A 25,390-nucleotide genomic window follows, 5' to 3' on the forward strand; every position below is an offset into this window, starting at 1 on the left:
GATATCACGTGAAGGGGCCATATTGTGTGACGTTTACGAAGAAAACGAAACCTACCGACGGTGGGACGGAATTACAGTCGAGCCCGCACGCAATGTACGTCGAAGTAAAAATGAACTCGAAAAAGATACACAGTTAGTCAGTAGTCCGATATGTACTCTTACTTGTGAGGTGACGCTGTGGCTGTTTAGTTAGTATTAATAGTTATTTACAATGGCCGTAGCTAAACTCAACGAGTTCTCGCAGAAACACCGCTTAGAGCTGCGATATGAGGACGTTGGATCTGTCGGCCTCGATCACATTAAAACGTGAGTTCAATTCATTCTCTGCGGGGATTTGATCTTAAATTACGAAGAGTCGTGAGAAAAGGACACGCTCTTACTCCAGGCGAGCATACGCTATCACTTCCTGTGTTTTTGATTCTTCGAAAAAAACAATGGGAAACGAGTGTATTGTGTATTGCTTTAGACCAGTTAGTGTCCTCGGGTAATATGTGAGTCCTACACTTTGCTCTTTGTTAAGTTACTACATTTAAACCATTGTATATATTGTATACAGGGGGAATGTTATACCCTCAACTGTTGCCCTTATTTATTCACGAGCCCATTATTCTTCATACCCTCCTGAAATCGTCTTGCACGAGGCACTGGTACCACAGTGGCAGAAGTATCCCAAATATGAATCATATGAGTGTAACACCGCTTCAAAAAAGACCCCAATGTGTCCGATCTGATGTCCTGCTCCAAGCTTATGGAGGGCATCATGTATATATCAGGTCCATAAGTATGTGGACATTTTGGCTCTGTACACCACAACAAATGTTTTTTTTATTTCATCATTCATTTCATCCCCAAAAAGTTGTTACAACTCAACGGCGGGGATGTGATCCAGGTGTGCTGCCCAAGACAGCTGGATCAGCACACTTTCTGCTGCAGCCATTACTAGCTGTGGCTCTAATCTGTGGGGTTTGCTTTAATGTACTAGCTTATTGACAGTAGTTTCCATGACAGCCCAAAGTGTCAACCTCACCTCAACATTATCTTGCTTATTCAACAAAGTTGTGTCATGTGTTTGCAGATTTACCGTGAGAGCAGTGGTGAATGGTAAGTGGTATGATGGTGTGGGGAAGAACAAGAAGGAAGCCAAACTGAACGCAGCTACAAATGCCCTGAGTGTCCTGTTGGAGGAAACAATTGACCCTGTAAGATGACTGTGGATTTCAGTAATACAAAGTAAGGAAAGGTAAATCAAGACAATGGTCTTCTTGATGTACATTTGTTTTGATCTTGACAGACCGAAAATGCAAAAGAAGCCTCTGCATCAGCTCCTCAGACAGGTATCTCTCAAGCCAAATATGTGTGTTGGCTCAATGAGTATGGTCAAAGGAACAGGGTGATGATCAGGGCTGTGGAGTCAACCGAACCGGTACCAAATGGTGTTTTACAGTAAGCCCCTACAATGAATTATCATTTGTAGCTTTTTTGGCCTGATACAAAATACATAAAATATTTTTTGATATGACATTAGATGCTGTCACTTTGTGGTTGGTGATAAGGAGTATCCAAGGGCCACTGGGAAAACAAAGAAGGAAGCTAAGGAGGAAGCAGCAAAGCTTGTACATCACGAGATAAATGGCATTGAAACCACTGAGGTAAGTAATAATGTACAATGGTCTCTTTAGAATGAGGTCTAGAGAAACGGAGGGAAAGAAAAAGTCAACTCGACTGTCTTAACTGTTGCCATAACAAGTTGTAGTAGATTTTCTATGTTACACAAGCCACACTCCAATGAAACAAATACGAAGTGGTATTTTTTCTTTGTTTTGTTAAGATTATTAAGGAGGAGCACTGTGGCACGCCAAGCAAAGAAAGCAAAGAATTGAATATGTCGGACATCTGGTGAGCACAAAACGATGACACAGCATTGGCTCTTTTTGGTAACTCAAGGTTTTAGTCTCTGACTTCTCTTGGTGTTGCAGTGACAAGATGAAGACCATGAGTGTGATCACCGAAGAAAAAGGTTTTGAAGAGACGAACCGGGACAGCAAGGTATTTCTAATTATCTGCTCATTTAGTGTGATCATTCTTTCGATATGTCACCTTGTACACGCAATGTAAAATCAAAGTTTCTGTGTCGTAGCGTAGGTTTAAAATTCTCAAGCGTGTCATTTTGCATAAGCCTTTTACCACGTGCATGCAGAGAAAGTTACTATGAAGTGATCAGCCAAATTGACATTTTTAATTCCGTTCAGCTTGTATAATTTCCATTATTTATTTACAATAATTAGATATTTACATTAACTATGTTTTAAATGTTGTTTTCAAAAATATCATAAGAAATCTGTAAAAACAGCAGAGCAAAAATTAGGTGCATGACATCTCAACTCAAATTGTGAACTTTTTCAACACTCAAACATTGTTCCTGCTGCACAGCAGTTAGAAACATTGAAAATGTGTTTCTGCAGAGCTTGATCAAAGCTGACACATGTCATTCCTACAAAATGTATGTAACGGTAATATACACTTCCTTTTGTGCTTTTAGTGGTCTCGGGGGTCAGCTGTGTCCGATGATGGTTTGTTCACATCTTCAGACCTACCGTAAGACTGAGGAGTATGAAAGACATTGCAGGTGTAGTTTGAGCATGTTTTCCTAAAGTGTCTCATTTTATTCTCCAAGGGAGTCCCTCAATCCAAAATCTGAAAGAGTTCCGAAGGCTGCAAGTGACTCGGCTGTTTTCACAAATTCATCAGATCCTCCTGTTGATCAGGTCTGTTAATTCCTCGGCAATCCTCTACATATCGTCATGGTTCCCCAGCTTGCAAAGTTAGATGCTTTATTTCAAGTCTGTTTTTGTAAAGTGGCTAGTGATAGAAAGTGAGTCCATACATTACCAGGATACAGTAACACATATCTTTGTTGATAGAGAACAAGTAAGTATAGTATAGGACGACCTAGAGTGCCACAGACATTTAGCACAACGTCGCTACTTGGGAAGGAAAACTTCAGGGATGCAAACAGCGGGCTTTTCGTCGCCTCACGCTTTTTTCACGTCAGGTTGGGTGACTTGTGTGAATCGTGCAGATCCGAAGAGTTTTTTAAGGTTAATTATAATTTAATCAACATTTGCGCGCCAACAAAAAATGGAAATCAGAAGGTTTCATTAGCAATTCCATAAACATACTCATTTCACTGTAATTATGAGAAACCACTACTGTACTTGCTTGGATGTATTGTTCAGTGTGTGGCACACTGTCACCAACGAAGAACAACCGTGGCCCATAGCAATGTTTGCGTGAGTTTTGGCGCGTTTTTGGGATGTCCCGTACAATTTGGAACGGTTGGTAACCCTAATGGTATCTGCCACTGCAACAAATTTCTCCCTGAGACCAGAGTTCGGCGCCGCGCCTTCCCGTACTGGCAGCTTTTGGATTTTACTCTGTGTGCCTATGGGGGTGGGCCGGGGATGTCGGGGGGTCGGTGGCAATGTAAGTATATGGATGTTTGCCGCGGGGCGAGGGCTTCAATGACCTCTCTCTTTTTTGACCATACATGTGTTTGCATCCCTGAAACTTATTTCGGACCCTATGTAGTAGATTTTGGATGCAGTATTGCTGAAATATAATTGGTTATATTCTTCTGGTTCCCATCACAAAGATTAAAAGTCCTGACCTAAAGACCAAGATAAGGTGAGGAATCTTTCAAAGCCCTGTAAAGCTACAGTAGATAGTTTTTCACTGGATTTTATAGTTGACTGTTGTATTTGTTGTCTAGAATTGCAGCAAATTTTCAAAACGCCCTCAGAAACAGCAAAGAGGTAAAGTAGGAAGATATTAATCATAATAATTCATCTTTTTTGTTTTTCTTTAAAGTTTTGAATCTCTATATAATTACTTTATTTTATTCATTCAGGATGAAATGCCCAATTTCAGTGGCAAGAATCCAGGAAGAAGTCCAAGTAAGAAAACAACTACCCAACCAAGAGAGTCAAGGTATGGAAAATGGAAGCTTTGAAATACAATAGTGGCATAATTGTATTTAGCTCTGCGGAGGCCTTTTATTTGTTCATTTGGATTAAACAAAGACCTTTGTATAATCAACCAATAATATGTATAGCTCAGTGTATTGTTGAGGCAAAATACGTTGTGCCTCATCAGTAACTGTGTTAATCTTAACAGGTTTACATCTGAATTTGATTCCATTGTGAGCCTCGGCAAGGGCACATTTGGTCATGTTTATAAGGCAGAGGTAAAACTACTGAGGAAGAGTTTCGCTATAAAGATTGTCCGTTGCAAAGAGTAAGTATGAAAGATTTTATTTTTGTTAATGTGCAAAAAGTTAAGTTTTCATTAACTGAGCCTTCTTCTTGTTCTCTTTTAGGATCAAAAAGGCTTTACGAGAGGTGAAGGTGTTATCAGATCTCAATCACTGCAATATTGTTCGATACTACTCGTGTTGGTTGGAGGATTCAGGATACCAAGGGGACAGTGCAGATGACAGTTCCAGCAGTTCACAGTAAGTCCCATCCCCTTTATTCAAATCATAAACATACGTCTTATCGTCTCATGTCTCTCTTTTCTGAATTTACTTTGATAGGTCGAGTGGCAATTCATCTGTAAAGTACCTTTATATTCAGATGGAGTTGTGTAGCACCAGAACTCTCCGAGTGTGGATAGACGAGAAGAATCTTCTGAACGTGAAGAAATCTCTGCGAGACTCCAAGAGGAGAGAAGAAAGTTTAACCATTGCTCAGCAAATAGTCTGTGCAGTCAAGTACATTCACTCCAAGATGCTCATCCACAGAGACCTGAAGGTGAGACCAAGGGGATGAAATCCTCATTTATAACATCACACCAGTCAAGAAGCAACGTGATGGTTCATTTCTCTTCCCACGGTCAGCCGGCCAACCTCCTGTTTGGGCAGGATGGGGAGGTGAAGATCGGGGACTTTGGTTTGGTGACTGAGGAGAACAACGACGATGCTGAGAACATCTTGGAGAGAACAGTGTACAAAGGAACCCCGTGTTACATGGCTCCTGAGCAAGTGAGATGTTCTTCACCGACATTAACTCCCAATTAACTTATTAACATAATGTTCGTTGTTGATTGGAGACATTTAGAGTTTAAGTGCCTTTTGTTAATTGTGCGCTCTTGTTTCATGACAGAGGAGCAGGAGTTTGACTTATGATCGAAAAGTGGACATATTCGCTTTTGGGTTGATATATTTTGAACTCCTTTGGAACATCCCGATCGGCCAGGAGAGGAGTAAGGTGTGTTGTTCAGTTCAAGCAAATGTTAACTATGACCTAATAAATGCTTTTTGGCTTTTTGTTTGTTTCAAAGATGGCTACCAGACGCAGATAACAGATCTTAACTGATCTTCGAATTTAATTTCATAGCAGAAATGCCATCTGTGAAATAAGCAGACAGCCCATCAATTTCTATTGCACCTATTAAATGTTTTCCTGTCTTTTCTCCCCAGATCATGGATGAAGCCAGAAACCAGAAATTTCCTGATAGATTTTCAAGCAGTTTTATCCTGGAGGTACACCAGCACTCTTTCTTTTGCTTAAACCAGTATTTTTGACAGGGTTGCAGATGTTTGCGATGCTTCTGACGGTGGTGGGGCTGAGCTACGGGGGTTTGCACTGTTGCAACGGCTCATTAGTGAAGCTGCAACGTGTTTGGAAGCCAAAACAGGTCCAAAAGTTAATAGGCCAGATTAGTCAAAACTATTTACTTTTGTTTGGTTGCCCAGGTGAAGTAAATTAGAGGCGACTACAGTTAAGTGGGGCCTCAAAGATACTAGTAGCATTTATTGATATCATGGAGATCTCAATCGCTATTGTTTTTGTTGCAGGTCAAAATTATTAAGTCAATGTTGAGTGCAAAACCAGAAGACCGACCCGAAGCAAGTCAACTACAGATGGACCTGGAAGAGTGCTCCCAAACACTTAAAAGGCTTAAAGATACACGCTGCGACAGTAGGACTGTCTGACTCACAAGGAAACACTTAAATAACAGTCAAAAGCATCAGTCAGCACAAATTGACTGTTAATTAGGGATAATAATCCATAATGCCTTTTTATTTGCATGTTTGTATTGCTGATGATAGTGTCTCTTTCTGATCAGATGTGAAAAGATGTGTCATAATCATAGTACTGATTTATAATACAATAAGATAATTAGATTGTTCAAATGCGAGCAGACGATTTGTGTACATTTTAGATTTTGTTCATGTAAATGCTATTTGAGACCAAAAAAAAGGTTTATGCTGAATATTGAGGATTGCATGAGGCTATGAGTTATAGCCAATTTTAGGGTTCAATACAAATAGAGATATAGCACCGAAAGCTATGAAATTTGGAAGTGACACATACAAAACCAGATACAAACTCACAAGCAGATTTTGTATTGTTTTTATAACTAACAGTGGAAGAAGAAAGAAGAAGTTCAAAATGGACCGTTTGGGGATCCCCGGCAGTTATTTGAGGTTTATATACAATTCAGTATTTTATTGATGTTTGCCAAATGTCCAGGCTCCAACATAATCAAATTCAATATGTAGCAGAAATGGCGATGTGGACTCACTCCTAGGACCATGAATGTGCAAAAGACATGAGGACATTTTGTAAAGTTACAAGTTCCCTCCATGTTGTTTGTTACCAGCTGCTACAGTGAAGCTGCCATTGATTTCAGCTTGTGAGTCATCCTGTTAGAATGTGCTCCAGCTGTGGGAGGAACCTTCACAAAAGAAGTTTTAAGTACTTCACTGAGTTCAACATTTCTCTCCGTGGACAGATTTTGTTCCAACGATAGAGTGGCAACATGCAGTCACAAAACTCTACATGAGTGTCTTTGAGATCAAAATGGAGGCAGAGTTAGATATTTGGTGTCAGGTTGACTGTACTGTAAGCAGCACCAAAAGTTAAAACTGGACTTATCACTGTAGACATGTAATAAAAATATGTCTACAGACGTGAATGTATTTGATGAGACATTAACAGTTTAACGGTTACATTTACACATCAAATCTTCACAAGAGATTCATGGTCTTAGGAATGAGTCCACATTGCAACGTTGGCAACCCAAAAAGGCCACATATTGATTCCTTGGATTGTCATACTTGCCATTTATTGTAATCTGTTCATGTAAGAGACCCTAATATTTTGTATAGCATCAATTGAAGACTGTTTTAACGAGAGGTATATATAATTAGGGGGACTACATTGGGCAATTTTCCATTTTCCAACTTTCACTGGGGACAAAAAATATGCAATTCTCAAAGTTCCTTCCTAATATTAATTATTACGTAATTATTTTTTGGAGACCAAAAGTGACCAATTTGGAGACCAAACATAATTAAAATAGTTTGGGAGAATTTTGAGAATAACATAATTTATATATACACTATATTTATAGTCTGCACAAAATCTGAAATGTACACGTTACCTCTTCTCTACTCTGGAATGACCTGACTGCAACATTATTCACTTTTCACTTTGATTAATTAATCATGTCCTGGGTAATTACTTTTGACATTTTTTTAAATAGAGCATTCTATGTTGTAAATAGATAAATGTGTATTAAATTGTCTATCCCATTACACATTTTGCTGTGTAATAAATAAAATGAATAGGGAAATAAAACTGAAGTAAAGTTTGTTTTTGTTTTTTCACAATTAGTTCATTTTATCAGTGTTAAATGATGAACTACTTTGTTTTAACATTCAGATGAATCTATTTCACATCCGCATTAGGGAATGAGCCCTAGCTCCAGAAACCATGTACCAAATGCTCTTTTTCAATGACTAGCACTGATTCCTGAAACTGAGACGAAAGATAACTGTTCAGATATAAAGACAGCATTTAGGACATGAATGAATTAACGTTACACATATTTTGAGTATTCTGTCAAGATGGGCCACTTTCAGGTGGCTTAGTACAAAATCCTGTGCGGCTGTAGGATTAGCTCCAACAACCCTTCAATCCAGTTCAACCACATCATCTAATGCAGGCATGTACTGTATGTCTGTTAATACATTCCACCCTGCTATTCACAACAGCCACTGTGGCTGTAGCCATAGCAACCACAATCAAGGCCACAGTCCAACCACCTGTCACAGTCACGGAATAAGTTCATTAAGATATTGTAACATTAGTATTGGCTGTAATGATACAGACAGTCGTTGCAGTTTGCTTCAGTGAGCATGACGTGTTGGGTGTTTACTCTTATCCGTTTGTAGGAGGTGTCCCTTTTTTTTACCCCTTTTCTCTGAGACGCTGCGCGCGCACCACCGGGCGGACCAGCTCAACCCTCAACGAACCATAACCAGCTACTCAAAATAAACCACTCTCATTTCTGCCATATCTAGTAGTTGTTCGTAGGTCTAAGTTAACTTCACTTCATTTGCGTTTTTAAATACATTTTTTTGTATAAAGCAAAGTCACGTGACGAACCCTGAATGACGTCATGAATAAATCGAAACTTAAGGCTAGTCTGAATTGAAGCAACGCGCACGGATGTTAGCCAGCAACACGAGACTTATTATTTAGAGAAGTATTGTGAGCTTTACTTTGTTCTCAGCGGGTTATGTAGCGTTATGTGTTTTGAGCTGTTATTCCGGCTACTTTTTATTTAAGATGGAAAATGGACATATTGTTGAACTAAACGAGTACGCACAGAAACACAGCTATGAACTGAAGTTTGATGGATCTGCGGCTGGCCCTGGTCATAATCCAACGTGAGTTGAACTAAATGTAACTTTATGTTACTCTTCACCCTGGGTTGTACATTTGGACATTGGCATCGATGAGATGGGGTTTTGGGGACCGTTTCTTCCGTATTGGCGCGTGAATGTGCGTAATGGCGCAAGGGCTCAGGAGCAGTCGTTCCCTGTGTGTTTTTACATCTTCTTTTTCTAAGTAAATCATGGTCAGGCACATGTGACTGAAGAGAGGTATACGGTCGTATTAATGTATTCAAATGTATATTCTTTGAATAAATGTAACGTCACTGCTAAACACGCTGAGGCTGTGCGTGGACATCCTGGTGGAGTCTAATGGTTACTGCACAGATCATTTCCTACCTGGGGATGAAAAAAGTATACATCTATCTATCGATTGATAGATCGATCGATCGTAGTCTGCAAATGAATAATGCACCAGTAATTTTATTCACCATCAACCACCATCAATAATCATTATTTCAAATCAACTTGCCTTAATGACAGAGATGTGATATTTTTTCACAGATTCACCCAGTGGGTAGTCCTTAATGGTAAAGTCTATCCCAGTGGTGTGGGCAAGACCAAGAAAGAGGCCAAGAATAATGCTGCTAAAAATGCCCTAGAAAGCTTCTACCCTGATCAGGAAACGGTAAGATTATTGTTCCTCTTAAAGTAAAAGACCCTTCGTAGGCCTTAAATCTGTTTGTCTTCTATGGTGTGACAAACTGTCATCTGTTTCAATCAGTTTAACATTGTGCTGTTTTTAAATTTTCAAGGCTGCAGAGGAGAAACACTGTACATCAGGTCAACAGAAAGATGAAATAGATCAAATAGTGTTGGATATCAAGTGAGTAAATCACAACAGCAGTACACAATTTCAAGATGAGATAAAGAGTTGTTGCTCCAGAACAAGGACGTAAAATAAATAAAGAAAGTAAAATAAAAAGGTACTAAGTTATGTAGAAACTTAAATAACAATAAAGTAAATACGAGAAACTATATCTATATATATGTCGGTATTAATATATATGTCTGTATTAATATTGACCATTCACAGGAAGTAAATTAGAACTTTCCTCTGCGTTATACAGTGTGAAGTGGCTGCAAAGGGGCGAGTACATTGCTCAGGTTTGCGTATTTACAGTTTAATGTTTTCATCAGAGTGGCACGTCTCTTGTTTATTTTAGCAAGAGGTTCAGACGGCACAAAGCCAAACAAAGAGAAGGAGAGGCGGATTTCATCTCAATGGTTGACCAGTACTGTAAGAAAACAAACCGCTGTCATTCATACATTGAAGCGAGGAGATGTGGTCCATCTAATTGCCCTCAGTAAGTATTGTACTGTACTCAAACTAGATGCTTTCTTCTAACTCTTAATTGAAATTCAGCTGTAAACAATATTTCAAGTGTTTGGATAATGATTATTTTGGATGATGAATATTTGCTCTTTCCTTCTTTTTTTTTTTACAAAAGATTTTTCTACAAATTAATGATAGACAAAAGGTTGTACCCTGAAGGTGAAGGTAAGACTGTAAAGGAAGCCAAACGAAACGCAGCTCGGCTAGCCTGGTCTGCTCTCCAAGAACAGTCCGACTGGGACAGCAAGGTATTTCATGTTTTTGTACTCCCTTTATATCATGAAATATACACTCACTCATTTTGACTACGTTTGAATGAAAGGGTTCTACGATGGGGACATTTTACATGAGATAATGATTTCTATTGTCTCCATTCTTTAAATTTTAGGTCTCTATCAACTCAACAGCGTCAGAAGATTGTTCTTCACCCATGTTGCCATGCCAATTAACTACACAGTAAGGCACTTACTGTAATTAGTAAAAAGGAAGACAACAGAGTCAGATAATGAACGATGTGCTCATGTCCCGTAGGGAGTCCCATGAATCATCATCAGAGAGCAGGCCGATGGACACAGGGAGCCCAATAACGTTCCCCGATACATCAAACCCTTCCAGGGCTCAGGTCTGTTTTCTCCCTCCGTAGGTAAAGCAAAGCTCTACAGTTATGATATGTACTGCAGCAGGCTTGTAAGTTCAATTTTTTATACAGTTTATGTCAAAAATAAAAAGTTTGATAAATGCTACCTTATAACATATCTCTTTCATTTCAGATTTCCTTTTCGCCAGCTGCTTCTGGAGACGGCGTGTTTGACAAGTTGTCAGCAACAAGTTCACTGTAAGGCATTTATTGACCTGAGTATTAGAAGACAGTTTGTAGAAATGCAAATTTTAAAAAGTCTTTTCTTCTAGAGAGTCTCCTGCATCGTCTCAAAGCCCGTCAACGGGCACAAGTAGCTCAGTAATATTCACAGATTCATCAAACTCTTCCAGGGATCAGGTTTGTACTTTTTATCACAATCCTAAAAACTGTGACAGTAAATAGAAAGATCAACTCCCTTGTATGCTGCTTACTCTGTGGGGTGGGGCAACAGAAAGAGTTTCTATGAACGCAGTACCTACTAGTTGTGAGGTCACCTCAACAATAAGACTGTATTATACCTGTATTTACTAGTTATTAAAAAGCATAACAATCACAGTGGCTTAAACATTCTGAATCAATTCATTATTTTATTCTCTAAGGATGCTGACAAAGTCCAGATTTCTGGAAATAGTCAGAATGAGACATCCATCCCGTCCAGGTATGAAAAATGTTTTTCCAATGCACCATGTGATGTATATACCGATACAGCCTTAAACCTCTCTTCAAATATTTGATCAACAGGTTCACTACAGACTTTGATCCCATGGAGCTTCTTGGCCGTGGAGCGTTTGGTCGTGTTTACAAAGCAAGACATAAAATGCTGGATAACGTGTATTATGCTGTAAAAGTTGTCCGTTGTGAAGAGTAAGAATAAAGTTGCACGACTCTTGTGTGCATTGTGCCGTATTTCTGCAAGTACCCTGTTGCCTGATCCCTCCTCTTGTTCTTCCTTGGATCAGGAAATCTCTTCGAGAAATGGGGACGTTATCAGAACTCCTTCACTGTAATATCGTCAGATACTACACATTTTGGGTGGAGGATTCAGGATACAGGGGCAATCCTGAATTAACGGACGGTGCAGCTGACAGCTCAACTAGTTACGGCTCTTCCCAGTGAGTCCCCTACACTTATTTAGTCTTACTTCTAGTGTCAAAGATGAGTAATACAACCAAGCTTCTCTTCTTTCTTTTCCAGGACGTCAAGTAATTCATCGGCAAAGTACTTCTATATTCAGATGGAGTTATGTGACACCAAAACACTAAAAGATTGGATCGTTGAGAAGAATTGTGAGTCTCTCCCAAACTCCAAGAGAAGAGAAGAAGGTCAAAGCATCGCTCAGCAAATCGTTAGTGGAGTCGAATATATTCACTCCAAGAAGCACATCCACAGGGACCTTAAGGTGAGACCACTGTTTAGTGTATACAGGACAGCGGGGGGTGTCAAACTCATCAAAATCGTAGGCGACGGTCCGGTCGACGGGGGGCTCATTTTCAAGCGACTGTTGCTGCTTGGAGCGGTTCACTGGCACTGAGTCGGATGGGCGGGGCGTTACAAGCCCCTTTTCATTTCAGGGAGGAAATTTAAGTATGATACAAGCTGATATAGACGCTACCTGTATGTAACGTCAGGTGTATACTCACCTGATATGGTCCCCAGTTTACTCTTGACGAGGACCGTGACAGATCCTGGGCGGATAACATGGAGCCAGTATATTTATGTGGATCACTGGTAGAGAGCAGCAGCAACACATACTATTATATACTATATAGACATTTTAGGTATAAGTATTAGGAGGAATTGTGCCTGAATCAGCTCTTTCAGTTTGTGGAATTGTGCTGCGTGTATACAGTTCGGCACATCATGGACTGTTGGGAGTGCTGTGGTGTCATGTGTTAGTAGAGCACATGAGAGACACAACACAAATGATCATTTATTAAACACCAGCAGGCAGCAGACTATCATGGAAGGCAGAATGGAGGAGGAAAGGCAGAGGCGGACAGCACTCGCATTTTTTGCATTTGTTCTAAAGAGCGGATCCTGGTTGCCTCTTGAGATATTTACTCAGACAAAACCCTGATATTATTCAGGTCCTGGAGAACGTCATTGACCACGGCCTGGAACTCAGTAGGGGCATTGGTGGAGGGGAAGGGCTCAAGTACTTGCCCTCCCTCACGTTGAAACATTTTGGACAATCTCTGTAAGGAACTAAAGGTGGATTTGAGATAGACAGCTTGACAATGACGGCTCTTTTGTAAGATGGCTCCGGTAAACCAGTCAATGTGTGAATTGTGCTGCCTGAGCCAGAGAGAACCCAGTATCACAGGTACTGGGATGTGTTCCCAGCAGCACTGGAACCATTGTGTAGATGACATCGAGGTGACATTATGTAGTTGGGAGGTTTTGTTCTGTCTCGTACATTTGTGTACATAAATTCATTGTGCTTAATATTTATGTATTAAATCTGGCCTTTTTTATTTCTAGTATTTAGCAATTCTCCACCAGAATATTATTCATGTTAGGATGGAGGAAACAGTATTTAGATAGTCATAAAACCCTTGAACATGCTACTTAAATGTTCGACTAGATAAAAAAGGCTATTATAGATTACACTAGATATTGACCACATCACACCTAATGATGTTTCTTATATTGACTTCACTGTGTCTTCCTTTGCATTTGATAAGCCTGAAAATATCTTGTTTGGACTTGATGGAGAAGTGAAGATTGGAGACTTTGGTCTGGTCACCCGAGATGATGATGATGGTGATGCTGCCCTGATGGAGAGATCACGGGAAAAAGGAACGTACACTTACATGGCTCCTGAACAAGTGAGATGGTCTAAAGCAGTGCTCCCCAACCACTTGGTTCTGGGCTGCATCTATCTATTTATTTATATATATTCTTAATATTATTTATACGGTTTGGGTTCATGTCTTGTTTTATTTTGTAGTTTCATGTATCTTGTGTTCCTGGGTAACTTCACTTCCTGCCTTGTCCTGTCCTCCCCTCTGATTGTCTGCAGTGTCGATGATTGTGTCCAATCATCTGCACCTCCACTGTGTATTTAAGACATGTCAGTCTCGTCTCGTGTTGCGTCATTGCATGTTGCACATGTCCTACGTGTTGTCGGTGTCTGGATGTCCGAGAGTCATCGTGTCTTTGTTTTTTTCCCCTTGATGGTTTATAGATTTTGGATCTATTAAAAGGTTACTGTTTCGCCTTTAAACTCTGCGCCGGCATCCTCCCTCTGCCTCTGCCTGCACGCACCGCCCTGACAAAATTACCGGATTCTCTCCCAATTACTCTTGACGCATCACTGTGCGTCGGCCTGTTCATTTTGTTGTGTTTGTGTTCCGCCACACCTTTTAAGACCGGTTCGCAAAATATTGTCTAACATGAAACCGGTCCGTGAGGCTGAACAGGTTGGGGACCGCTGGTCTATATTGACAATAACTTCTAAATTGTTGTGTCAATGAATGTATTCTTCTAATGGGCTTAAATAGGTAGACTACCTGTATATCTACCACACAATGCCCCTGATTTTCACCATCTTTTGGCAGTAAAATCAAGAGGTTTACAGCAAATGTGTTGAAACTTGTATTCCATTAGACCACGATTCAGCTGAAAGCTGCTGCTTTATTTAGTTGATAAGCATGATTGGTTAATATTACAAAATATAAAGGATAACATGAAACTGCTGAAGTGCCTTTTGTCAATACTGTGTTTTTATCCAACAGAGAGACAAGAAATATGACCGAAAAGTGGACATATTTGCTTTGGGGTTGATTTACTTTGAAATCCTCTGGAAACTCTCAACCTTCCACGAAAGAGTTGTGGTGAGTCCATATTAGACAACTTCTGTAGGTAAACGCCGCTACTTGATTTGATTTAGTATGGTGTGTAGCAAATCTATATACCGTAAATCAGACCTCATGTTTTGACTAACTAAACGGAACATGAACTTAACTGTGTAAAGTTCTCTCACTTCTTGAATACCAGGTTTTGAATGCCGCCAGAAGTCAGAAGCTCCCTGAAAAGTTTTCAGAGACTTTTCCCCAAGAGGTAGGTTACTATGGATACTAAGCATCAGTTACAAAAGTATAACTTCACTTAAAATATATATTTTTTTACACACCAAACATATGACAATGTTATACAGCTCAATTGATTAGCTCATGAATTGATTTACAAAATGTAATGTGAGGATGTCTTTGTTTTTTTTAGTAATCTCAAGGTATTACTTTGGACTTCGGGTATTTATGATACAATAAAATACAATTTTAAGAATGTATTAACAGTAAATTAATAAGTGGTTTCAACAAAACAAACTATCACTTAATCAGAGTAAAAGCAAAATGATGATATTTGGAAAAGGTAATTCCAATGCCCAAGTTATTAAGATAGACGGTGTCGTTATAGAGCGAGTGCACAAAATCAAATTCCTTGGAGTTATTGTAGTTGATAGAATTACTTGGAATTCTCATATCAAATATTTAACCACTAAAATATCAATAAGTATTTCAGTAATTGCAAAAGTAAAGCATTTTTTAAACCTCAACGCTCTGCATACTTTATACTGTTCCCTACTCTTGCCCCACTTACATTATTGTTCTGGGGTATGGGGTAGTACATACAAAAGCACATTAAAACCAAGAGTAACAATGCAAAAAAGAGCCATCCGACTCCTTCATAAAGTTGGGGTTTTGGTTACACAAACTCATTATTTTTTAAATCTAAGTTAATGAAGTTTTATGACATTGTTGAGTTCCAAACAGTACAGATGCTATATAAGGCGAGGCACGAACTATTACCAAGTCAAATACAAAGAAGGTTTCAAGAACGTACCGGTGGTTATGCATTACGGGATGAATTGAACTTCAGGATGCAAAAACATAGTACAACCTTGAAAAGTTTTAGCCTTACAGTTAATGGGGTGCAACTGTGGAATAACGTAGAGATAGACATGAAACAATGTCCAAACATCAACCTGTTTAGATATAAATACAAACAAAAGATTTTTGACAAGTATAAAAAAAGAAAATATTGTTCATTAGGAGTACGCTACCATGATCAGACATTGTCAGTGTATATAATCCTTTTGCTTTTGTTTTGTAATTGTTTTGTTGGTGTTGCTTTGTTGTACTTGGTACTATGGTTTGTAGTACTATTGTGAGATGACACATTTTATTTTATTTTGGGGTGGGCTCTTTTGCTTCGGCCCACTCCTTTTGAGCAGAATGGTTACTGCTCAAATAAATAAATAAAATAAATTGATTGAAAAAATAATCAGCAGATTAATCCATAATGAACCAAAACAAGGTTGCTGCTGTCTGTGTGTAAATCATCAACTCCCTTGTATATAATATAATAATATAAAACACAGTGTTTTGATTGTGCCATTGTGTGGTGTGTATGTTGCACTACAGCTTCAACATGTAAGAATCTCAGCAGCAGCTTTTATTTGTTCTTTTTGCAGAACCAAATCATTAAACTGATGCTCCATGAGAATCCCGAAGAACGACCTGAAGCAAGTGAACTGAAAGCAAAAATGGAGATTTGTGCTCTGATATATAACACACAAAGTATACATCTGGCAAATGAAACGGTTTGATTATCCAAAGGAATTATGATACGTTTATGGCAGAAAATAGAAATGCCTCTGTTCTAATGTCACCATCATGATTTTGGAGAGAAATGGTTCTCGTACAAGTTCTGAGCACAAAGGTCTTCACAAGGCTCAACGTTTACTCCCTTAAACGCGCAACCATGGCAACGATTGGCAGTCTGAAACTCAAGGACTCGTCAACTTGAAGAAGGGAGATCAAAATATTAACAATTCAAACAATGAACACACTAGAAAGCACACTTAGTAGTACAGGTTTTAATAATTGGGAAATGAATCATGAAATTAAGATTAGGATTTTAGAATATGACTTTTATGCAATAATTATGTGCAATAATTATGTGGATTTCTGTGTCTGCAGTTGACATTTTTTTTTCGTTACTGAAAATGGTTAAAATGATGTCACATAGTATCCCATTGCAGCCTTGATTGTGAATGTGTATGTTGATAATGGTTAGCCTGGATGTACGTACTATATTTTATATTTAGACAGTACCGTTACTACACAAAAACCTGTGGATGAGCATTGTCTCCCGCCGTGGGAGATAATGCTCTTCCAAAGTTTTTTTTTTTTGCATCCATTTATCATCACAAAAATATTTTATTATATTGTTTTATTTCAACAATACTGTTGGACAAAATTTTGAGATTTGAGATATTGATGAATTGGGTATTGGTGACTCGTTCACATTGATGTTCAACTCCAAAAAATAAATAACATAAAAATAAAACTTGTATTAGTTTCTGTCATTAATTTAATACAGAAAATGTGAAATAATTATGCAGAACATTTCTTGCTTGCTCTATTCACTCTTAACATTTTTAATGTTGTATCAATGCAATTTACAGGTGAGTGGATGGAAACTTCACTAAAGTTTAAGAATTAGGATTTGTTTTCCAATCGGAAGCAGAATTCTTTATACCCCTTTGCTCATAGAATGAAAGTGTAACAGTGATTTTAATAGTTTGATCAAATGCATTATGAAACACATTTGAAAATAATTAAGAAAATATGTCACTTTGAATTGTGTCAACTAGCAATGGGATGACTTCACAGAACAGCAGCATATTTGTGGACAGCGCATGCGGCATAAATTTCCCCACAAGGTAACCTGAAACAGCCACAATGTCATCCAACGTGAGACAGCCTGTCATTATACTAGTATTGATACTTACACAGTATTAGTGATAATACTACCTAAGTTATTAGCTATTTAGAAATGCTTTTGGTAGATTGTTGATAGTCATTCAATGTAATTATAATGTCAAGTCCAGCAGTGGGTGGACTTTTAGATCCTCTCTCCTTGCTGTACACGGAGCAGCAGGTGGTTTAATAGCATATGCACTAGTTGTTCGTGACAGCTATGATTTCCAAAATACCTCTGGATTTGTTTGCCTGTAGTGGAATGCTTGTTGAAGTAATTCTTGGTGTGTGGATTGGTATTTTTTTGGCTACTTGAAACACGGCTAGACACAAAAAAAAAATCCAAAACGTGTTTCCATTATTTTGATCAGTATGTTATGTAGGGACAATTTTGTACCCCAAATATGGTATAATAAAGAGAACAACAATTTGGGTTACAATACACACAGCCACTGGTTAATACCTGGATACGACCTGAGAACATTAACAGCTTCCAGGTAGGTAAGGCAAAACAACAAATTAGTTTGACCATAGGACAATAACAATCTCCTCAGTATAAATATCTATAGTGTCAATTTATCCACATTTAATGTTTCATCCACCAATTTCTGATATTTCCGATATCACGTGAAGGCACCACGTCGTGTGACGTTTAGAAAACGAATCTTACGAAGAGTGAGGCCGAGTTACAGCTGAGCCGGGAATGTACGAGAAGGTTTGAGATGAACACGAAGAAGATACAAAGTTAGTCAGTAGTCCGATATGTGCTCTTACTTGTGAGGTGACGCTGTGGCTGTTTAGTTAGTATTAATAGTTATTTACAATGGCCGTAGCGAAACTCAACGAGTTCACGCAGAAACACCGCTTAGAGCTGCGATATGAGGACGTTGGATCTGTCGGCCTCGATCACATTAAAACGTGAGTTCAATTCATTCTCTGCTGGGATTTGATACAGGGTTTGAAGAGATGTGGCACTGGAAATTGCTTTAAAAAAACGAATCACAGATCCAGGGGTGTGCAACCTCATTATTGACAAGTAGAGGCATTTACTCAACTGTGTCTGCATTATCGGGTTAATTCAGGTTGACACCACTCGAGAAATTAGATATTAAAAACGAATTCTGCCAACATAACGGTTAATACACATGTCACAGTATTGTAATAAAATGAATAGCTTTTATTTTGACCCTAGTTTACATGGCGGCCTGTAGGGGCCCGACACCTTACTTGCAGATTCATGTCTCTGTGATGTAACCTTTTACCGGATCATTGTGACACTTTTCCCGTTCAACACAGTTGTGTCATGTGTTTGCAGATTTACCGTGAGAGCAGTGGTGAATGGTAAGTGGTATGATGGTGTGGGGAAGAACAAGAAGGAAGCCAAACTGATTGCAGCAACAAATGCCCTGAGTGTCCTGTTGGAGGAAACAATTGACCCTGTAAGATGACTGTGGATTTCAGTAATACAAAGTAAGGAAAAGTAAATCAAGACAATGGTCTTCTTGATGTACATTTGTTTTGATCTTGACAGACCGAAAATGCAAAAGAAGCCTCTGCATCAGCTCCTCAGACAGGTATCTCTCAAGCCAAATATGTGTGTTGGCTCAATGAGTATGGTCAAAAGAACAGGTTGATGATCAGGGCTGTGGAGTCAACCGAACCGCTACCAAATGGTGTTTCACAGTAAGCCTCTACAATGAATTATCATTTGTAGCTCTTTTGGCCTGATATAAAATACATAAAATATTTTTTGATATGACATTAGATGCTGTCACTTTGTGGTTGGTGATAAGGAGTATCCAAGGGCCACTGGGAAAACAAAGAAGGAAGCTAAGGAGGAAGCAGCAAAGCTTGTACATCACGAGATAAATGGCATTGAAACCACTGAGGTAAGTAATAATGTACAATGGTTTCTTTAGAATAAGGTCTAGAGAAACGGAGGGAAAGAAAAAGTCAACTCGACTATCTTAACTGTTGCCATAACAAGTTGTAGTAGATTTTCTATGTTACACAAGCCACACTCCAATGAAACAAATACGAAGTGGTACTTTTCTTTGTTTTGTTAAGATTATTAAGGAGGAGCACTGTGGCACGCCAAGCAAAGAAAGCAAAGAATTGAATATGTCGGACATCTGGTGAGCACAAAACGATGACACAGCATTGGCTCTTTTTGGTAACTCAAGGTTTTAGTCTCTGACTTCTCTTGGTGTTGCAGTGACAAGATGAAGACCATGAGTGTGATCACCGAAGAAAAAGGTTTTAAAGAGACGAACCGGGACAGCAAGGTATTTCTAATTATCTGCTCATTTAGTGTGATCATTCTTTCGATCATGAAACATGGTGCTAATATTGTGCAGGACAACAATCCCCTGTGTTATCATCAAGATTTGACTTGTTTACTCTTTAAGACTGCAACAGACATCTACAACATAAAATGTAAATGTTCTGTTCACAGACTTATTTACCTCCTTAGCAACCTACTTGCTTTTATTTTGAAAGCTCTTCCTAGAAAATATTCAAGCAATACATTGTTTTAAAAAAAATTAATTTATTAATTAGAGCAAGAACGTTTCATATCTTTAATCAAGGAAAATAGAGAGCTAAAAAATAAAAAGACTGTACGTCACTTGGTTATTTTGATGTTGCAGATAAAATGTTTGTCCTCTTTAAAAAGTACACAACTCAATAAAAAAAGTCAACTTTATAAATCCATTTATTCTTTTTTTCCCTAAGGACCAGAACACAGGAAATAGTCAAAATGAAACATCCATCCAGTCAAAGTATGAAAGAAAAAACATTATAGATATAATCTTAAACCTCTGCCAATAATTGTTGTTCAATAAGTGTTTTTTTTACCTTTTGCTCAAACAGTTGTGTGCATCCCAACAGATTTACGTCAGAGTTTGACGACATAGAGTGGCTCGCCAGTGGAGTGTTTGGTAATGTTTACAAAGCAAGAGAAAAACTGCTGCAAAAGTATTTTGCTGTAAAGATTGTCCGCTCTGAAACGTAGGTATGCAGTTGTAACGCTGTATTCAGTCATATTTTACTCTTGCTTTGTTAATTATTATTGTTTTAAATGATCTTTTTGATCAGGAAAGTTTTGCGAGAGGCTGACACATTATCCGACCTCCACCACCCTAATATCGTCAGATACTATACGTCTTGGATGGAGGACTCAGAATACCAGGAGCATCCTGAATCCACTGACAGCTCGGCTGAGAGTTCAGCTGGTTATAGCTCTTCCCAGTAAGTCCCATGCATTTTGTTTTGTCTTTACTTCTTTTTTTTTTTTTTTTTTTACAAGTACTTCCTCCGGCAAGAGCAGCTACAAACCACACGAGACTATGATGAAGGGAGAAAAACGGTAGCAGCCTTTGTTACTCACTGGTCTAGTAGAAAGAACGCCTCCTGAACGCTGACCCTCTCACGTCCAAAGCCCCCTCCGCTAAGTAAATGTCCGTTCAAGGTGAAATCTAGGGTTTTATCCCTGTCCCTCTTCATCTCTTTTGCGTTCTCCCTCAACAACTTTATTTTTCTTTACCTGATGACAGACAGAATTGAATAGGTAAAGCAAGGCTTATAGGGAACCGATCTAAATACAGATAATAATTACTTCATACTGGTAAGTTAAAGTTATTAAAAACTTGTAATTTCAGGGCAACAGATGATTCATCGGCAAAGTACTTCTATATTCAGTTGGAGTTATGCGACACCAAAACACTAAAAGATTGGATTGATGAGAAGAACAAGGAGTCATTGCAAGACCCAAAGAGAAGAGAAGAAGGTCTACGCATCGTTCAGCAAATCGTTAGTGGAGTCGAATATATTCACTCCAAGAAGCACATCCACAGGGACCTTAAGGTGAGACCACTGTTTAGTGTATACAGGACGGCAGGGGTGTCAAAGTCATTTTAGGTAAGGGGCTACATTCTGCCCACTTTGATCTCAAGCACGCCAGACCAGTAAAATCATAGACGACGTCCGGTCGACGTGGGGGGGGGGGTTCTCTTTTCCTATGGAAGGGATCTACTGGCAGTGCATTGGTGAATGACCGGATCCCCTGGTCTAACAAGTGCCCTCACTCACAGTGAGCATGCAGAAAGCAGTAGTGAAGCTGGTCAGAGGGCGGATCCCATCGAACCAGGATGTTGTTCTGGTTTTCACTGGTACTGAGTCAGATGGGCGGGGCATTGCATTTACAAGCCCCTTTCATTTCAGGGAGGAAGTTTAAGTATAACCAAGCATTTGCTTATCTAACATGTTTCTGTCTTGTAAATGTTTGCGACATAAACTCATGGAGTATGATGTGGTTTTTCGTTGGGAAGCCTCCAAACGTCCTGTTCGGTCTGGCAGGAGAAGTGAAGATTGGGGACTTTGGTCTGGTCACCACTGATGATGTTGAAGAGGCTTTGATTGACAGAACAGCAGACAGTGGAACCCGTCCTTACATGGCTCCTGAACAGGTGAGAGGGCCTTTCCCTTCATTCTAGGAAAGTAGAACACAGTGCTGCACTATTGGAACGCACCATGGAGGTCCAGATGACTGTGGCTTAACACACGTCTCTTGTTGCTAAAAGCTGCAGATTGATTGATGGATAGATGACACGATATTGGCAGGTACAGCTGTCAAATTAAAAAGGTTATTTGTTACTATTTATACCATATTCAAATTCAAGTTAAAATGTAAGTAATTAAAACCGAGCTAAAAGCTGAAACTCAATTTGCCTCAACTAGTAAGTAAATGAGGAAATGATAACGTTAGTCAGCTGAAGTACATTTTGTTAAAACAGTGCTTCTATCACAACAGAGTGAGACGAACTACGACCGTAAAGTGGACATATTTGCTATGGGGTTGATCTTCTTGGAAATCCTTTGGAAAGTGTCTTCTGGCCACGAGAGAGCAACGGTGAGTCTTTCATGAACAGATCGCAGCATTGTTTTAATTATTACATTTTGGACTGTTAGCATAATATGTAGGCCAGGGATTTCTTTTCAGTATACAGTGCGTAACAAAAGCAGCATACACAATCCTCATTTATAGATTTCCTTGTATTTATTTGTAACTATAGTTTAAATAATTCATGTGTTCAAAGCTAACTAACGTGTCTTTCCTTTTCTCACTTGTTGAATACCAGATTTTTGAGAATGCCAAACGCCAGAAGCTCCCCACAGAGTTTTTACAGATGTATCCCCAAGAGGTAGGTTACAATGTTCATATTACAATCATTATGATTCTAAGACAACTGTTGATGAGTCAAAACAGGACTGCTGCTGCCTGTATGTTAAAATGTGCAAATATAAAGCACAACATAAGTCAACAAGATATCACTTCATCAATATTGTTTTATGACAGCAGCTATTGCTGTTGGTTCATAGATATCATTGCATGGTTTTTATTTTATTTTCTATTTGCAGATGTTAATCATTAAGTTAATGCTCCGCACGAATCCAGAAGAACGACCGGAGGCGACTGAAGTGAAGGCAGAACTGGAGACGTGCGTGAGGACGCTCAACGCACAAAACATTCCCCAAAGAAACGCAACTGTCTGATGATCACAAGAAGCTCTGATGAGTCTTAAGAGTGGATGGAAAACTCAGTTTATCCAATCAAAAGATTGGATAAACTATTATCAACACGTTATTATTATTGGTGGGTAAACGGTTATCGTACTGCACTGTATAACTTATATGTTGACGGATTTAAACTTAATGTCCACTTTGAAGAGATGCTGCTGCATGTAATGAGTGGACACTGACCCACAGTCTGTGACACTAGAAAAGTACCTAAAGCCTCAAAGTGTGAAGCTGTGAGAACACATTCTTCAACATGCAGACGTGAGGTCGCCATTAACTATGAAATGAATGAGAAACCTATCATCATAATAATAGGATTTACAATCAGGTGATGAAAGGTGATTTAAACATCTTTAACCAGGAAATGGTCACTTTTACATGAATTCACATCCGTTTAGCTTTTTATTCTATCTGATCATGTGCCTTCCGTCTCCAGATCAACATTTTATTCCAAATGGCAAATTTTCAATGGTGTCACATTACAGCCTTTGCTTTGTGTTATTTCTTTTCTTTTGCTAATTTCATTCTGTATCTGCCATTTTTTGCACTATTTCTATGCTGTTGAAAGTTTACAGAACGGTCTCACCATACTTGGCCAATAAAGACGACTGTGATTGTACGTTTTATTTCACTAATAGGTTGTCAGGTAAATGCTAAAAATGACTGTTCGCAATGTCCTTTCCTAACAGTATTAAAGTCAAGCCACCCTGTTGTATCTGTTGCTGTGATTGGAGATTAAAATAACCATTTAGCTCTTTAGCCCGTCTGCTGTCATAGTATCTGTCAGGACCCTGAAGTTTGCAGATTACACCCCCCTCATTTGACTCCTCTCTGGGGGAGACGAGTCCGCCTACAGGTCGGCGATTGACTAACTGGTGACGTGGTGCAGGTGTAACGACCAGGAGCTCATCGCTCTGAAGACGGTGGAGACGGTTGTGGGTTTTCAAAGGAACACAGCCTCACCTTCCCAATTCTTGTTCCTCCTCTGCAACAGGACATCAACCTCCCCCTTTTCTTCTCTCGACCCCTCTCCTTTTCTGCTCTTCAAACTCTCGTCAGAGCAATCGGCATCATTCCCTTCAGCTGGGCGGCCTTGCAGACGATGGGAGTTCTAGTTCTGCTGCAACCACCGGGTGGGACGTACTTATCTTTTTTTATTGTTAATTTTTGCTTCTTATTTCACTTTATCTTGTTTTATTCTTTTTCATTCTTACATCACACCAATCACCAAGACCCGTTCCTCTATGTATTCTGATTCAATCTTCACGGGAAGATAAACACTACTTCCCCAGTATCAGCAGCCATGGGTCAGAGTGCAGTCAGTACACAAGAAGACTGAAGAAATATGTAAATGTATATTTCTCATGTATACGTATTATTCTGTAAGTTTGCAATGATTTCCAGCGAATAAGTCAATTTGTGTCCCTACTGACAGTTCTTCCATATATATATATATATATATATATATATATATGGGAAACTATAATCTAATAACTAAGATAAAACATTCAGTGTTGAGCATTTTGTGAAATAAAACCAAATTCTATAACCACTTCCCAAACAAAGAGCAAAAAGACTGAATGTGCAAAGATGCTGAGGCTGGAATGATGTAAAATAGTTTGCAAAGTGACCGGATTGTTGTTGTCCTTTGTGGTGTGACCTGTAGGGGGAGCTGTGGCTCTGTGGAGCTCAGCCCGCTGCAGACTGCGGGCTGAGCTCAGCATGTAGGTGAGAAAAGGTTTATTCACAGCCAGTGGGTCCAAAACAGAGAGCTATTTGACATTTAATCATGCCTCCAGCGCATGCTTGATGATTAGCATCTCTGTGGAAAACAACAGTAACAAGTGCCAAGTGCAGGATCCCACACAATCACCGGGCGAGAGGCCCATATAATCAGCACAAATCAGCTCCTGTGGAACCGCATGTTCCATCGCCACACGGCAAAGCTAAAAATGTGCTTTGTGCCTGTGGACTGAGGCCATAAACATATGATCTACCTTCATGTAGATTGAATAACCTGTTTAGTTTCTGTATTTTCGTCACATCGCCTCGCTGTAAAACGCTGGTGGTGACGGCGACTGTAATGAGGGAAATACCTGCGAAATTCAGCAGATTTCAGACAACGGCTTATTTTCTCCTCCTCGGTTCCAGCCCTTTTGAGAACACAGACTATTTTGAATCTGGATATTCCTTTCAGGTCAATGGAGCTTTTAATAGAATCTCTTGAGTCGTCTGTGTCTATGGGATGAATGCAGGTCCAGTGTTCGTGGGCTCCTGGGGGAAATATCTGGCTGCTGAATGCTCCACTATGTTCAGCAGCTTGTCAC

General features: G+C 39.2%; 3 protein-coding genes across 7 annotated transcripts; all 3 read left to right on the top strand.

Annotated features, from left to right (window-relative positions):
* Positions 1 to 38: 38 nt before the first annotated feature.
* Positions 39 to 7,638, top strand: eif2ak2 (eukaryotic translation initiation factor 2-alpha kinase 2). Its single transcript, XM_062566600.1, has 18 exons — positions 39 to 306; positions 1,076 to 1,199; positions 1,292 to 1,443; positions 1,526 to 1,649; positions 1,829 to 1,896; positions 1,977 to 2,046; positions 2,540 to 2,595; positions 2,675 to 2,765; positions 3,653 to 3,684; positions 3,770 to 3,812; positions 3,908 to 3,987; positions 4,174 to 4,293; positions 4,376 to 4,510; positions 4,592 to 4,808; positions 4,895 to 5,038; positions 5,160 to 5,264; positions 5,477 to 5,539; positions 5,855 to 7,638. Exons 1-18 carry the CDS (start codon positions 212 to 214, stop codon positions 5,990 to 5,992), a joined length of 1,857 nt encoding a protein of 618 aa, XP_062422584.1. The 5' UTR covers positions 39 to 211; the 3' UTR covers positions 5,993 to 7,638.
* Positions 7,639 to 8,304: 666 nt separating this feature from the next.
* Positions 8,305 to 17,060, top strand: LOC134135298 (interferon-induced, double-stranded RNA-activated protein kinase-like). The gene is made up of 17 exons (XM_062566672.1): positions 8,305 to 8,737; positions 9,248 to 9,371; positions 9,499 to 9,569; positions 9,910 to 10,050; positions 10,195 to 10,327; positions 10,468 to 10,535; positions 10,611 to 10,701; positions 10,850 to 10,914; positions 10,989 to 11,076; positions 11,319 to 11,377; positions 11,461 to 11,583; positions 11,679 to 11,831; positions 11,914 to 12,118; positions 13,404 to 13,547; positions 14,457 to 14,555; positions 14,719 to 14,781; positions 16,196 to 17,060. The coding sequence occupies exons 1-17, from the start codon at positions 8,637 to 8,639 to the stop codon at positions 16,328 to 16,330; spliced, it is 1,863 nt and encodes a 620-aa protein (XP_062422656.1). The 5' UTR covers positions 8,305 to 8,636; the 3' UTR covers positions 16,331 to 17,060.
* Positions 17,061 to 18,130: 1,070 nt separating this feature from the next.
* Positions 18,131 to 23,826, top strand: LOC119214493 (interferon-induced, double-stranded RNA-activated protein kinase-like). 5 transcript variants are annotated; one of them, XM_062566601.1, is made up of 14 exons: positions 18,131 to 18,404; positions 18,802 to 18,925; positions 19,018 to 19,169; positions 19,252 to 19,375; positions 19,554 to 19,621; positions 19,702 to 19,771; positions 20,220 to 20,266; positions 20,358 to 20,495; positions 20,583 to 20,735; positions 21,146 to 21,350; positions 21,815 to 21,952; positions 22,297 to 22,395; positions 22,625 to 22,687; positions 22,905 to 23,826. In XM_062566601.1, exons 1-14 carry the CDS (start codon positions 18,310 to 18,312, stop codon positions 23,037 to 23,039), a joined length of 1,611 nt encoding a protein of 536 aa, XP_062422585.1. In that variant the 5' UTR covers positions 18,131 to 18,309; the 3' UTR covers positions 23,040 to 23,826. The 5 variants fall into 5 exon arrangements, with proteins under 5 accessions (XP_062422585.1, XP_062422586.1, XP_062422587.1 ...); XM_062566602.1 differs by having other exon boundaries at positions 20,376 to 20,495; XM_062566603.1 differs by lacking the exons at positions 19,554 to 19,621; positions 19,702 to 19,771.
* The last annotated feature ends 1,564 nt before the right edge of the window (positions 23,827 to 25,390 follow it).

This window comes from Pungitius pungitius, chromosome 13 (assembly GCF_949316345.1).
Source record: "Pungitius pungitius chromosome 13, fPunPun2.1, whole genome shotgun sequence".
NCBI classification, from domain to species: domain Eukaryota; kingdom Metazoa; phylum Chordata; class Actinopteri; order Perciformes; family Gasterosteidae; genus Pungitius; species Pungitius pungitius.

What these genes read in the sequence shown, in the direction of transcription:
- eif2ak2 (XM_062566600.1), top strand. Translation starts at nt 212, where the DNA reads ATGGCCGTAGCTAAACTCAACGAGTTCTCGCAGAAACACCGCTTAGAG. An exon ending in TGGAGGAAACAATTGACCCT is followed by an intron (nt 1,200 to 1,291) that starts GTAAGATGACTG and finishes TGATCTTGACAG; the next exon opens with ACCGAAAATGCAAAAGAAGC. An exon ending in GTACCAAATGGTGTTTTACA is followed by an intron (nt 1,444 to 1,525) that starts GTAAGCCCCTAC and finishes ATATGACATTAG; the next exon opens with ATGCTGTCACTTTGTGGTTG.
- LOC134135298 (XM_062566672.1), top strand. Translation starts at nt 8,637, where the DNA reads ATGGAAAATGGACATATTGTTGAACTAAACGAGTACGCACAGAAACAC. An exon ending in GGCCCTGGTCATAATCCAAC is followed by an intron (nt 8,738 to 9,247) that starts GTGAGTTGAACT and finishes ATTTTTTCACAG; the next exon opens with ATTCACCCAGTGGGTAGTCC. An exon ending in GAGACATCCATCCCGTCCAG is followed by an intron (nt 11,378 to 11,460) that starts GTATGAAAAATG and finishes TTTGATCAACAG; the next exon opens with GTTCACTACAGACTTTGATC.
- LOC119214493 (XM_062566601.1), top strand. Translation starts at nt 18,310, where the DNA reads ATGGCCGTAGCGAAACTCAACGAGTTCACGCAGAAACACCGCTTAGAG. An exon ending in GGCCTCGATCACATTAAAAC is followed by an intron (nt 18,405 to 18,801) that starts GTGAGTTCAATT and finishes ATGTGTTTGCAG; the next exon opens with ATTTACCGTGAGAGCAGTGG. An exon ending in AAGATTGTCCGCTCTGAAAC is followed by an intron (nt 20,496 to 20,582) that starts GTAGGTATGCAG and finishes CTTTTTGATCAG; the next exon opens with GAAAGTTTTGCGAGAGGCTG.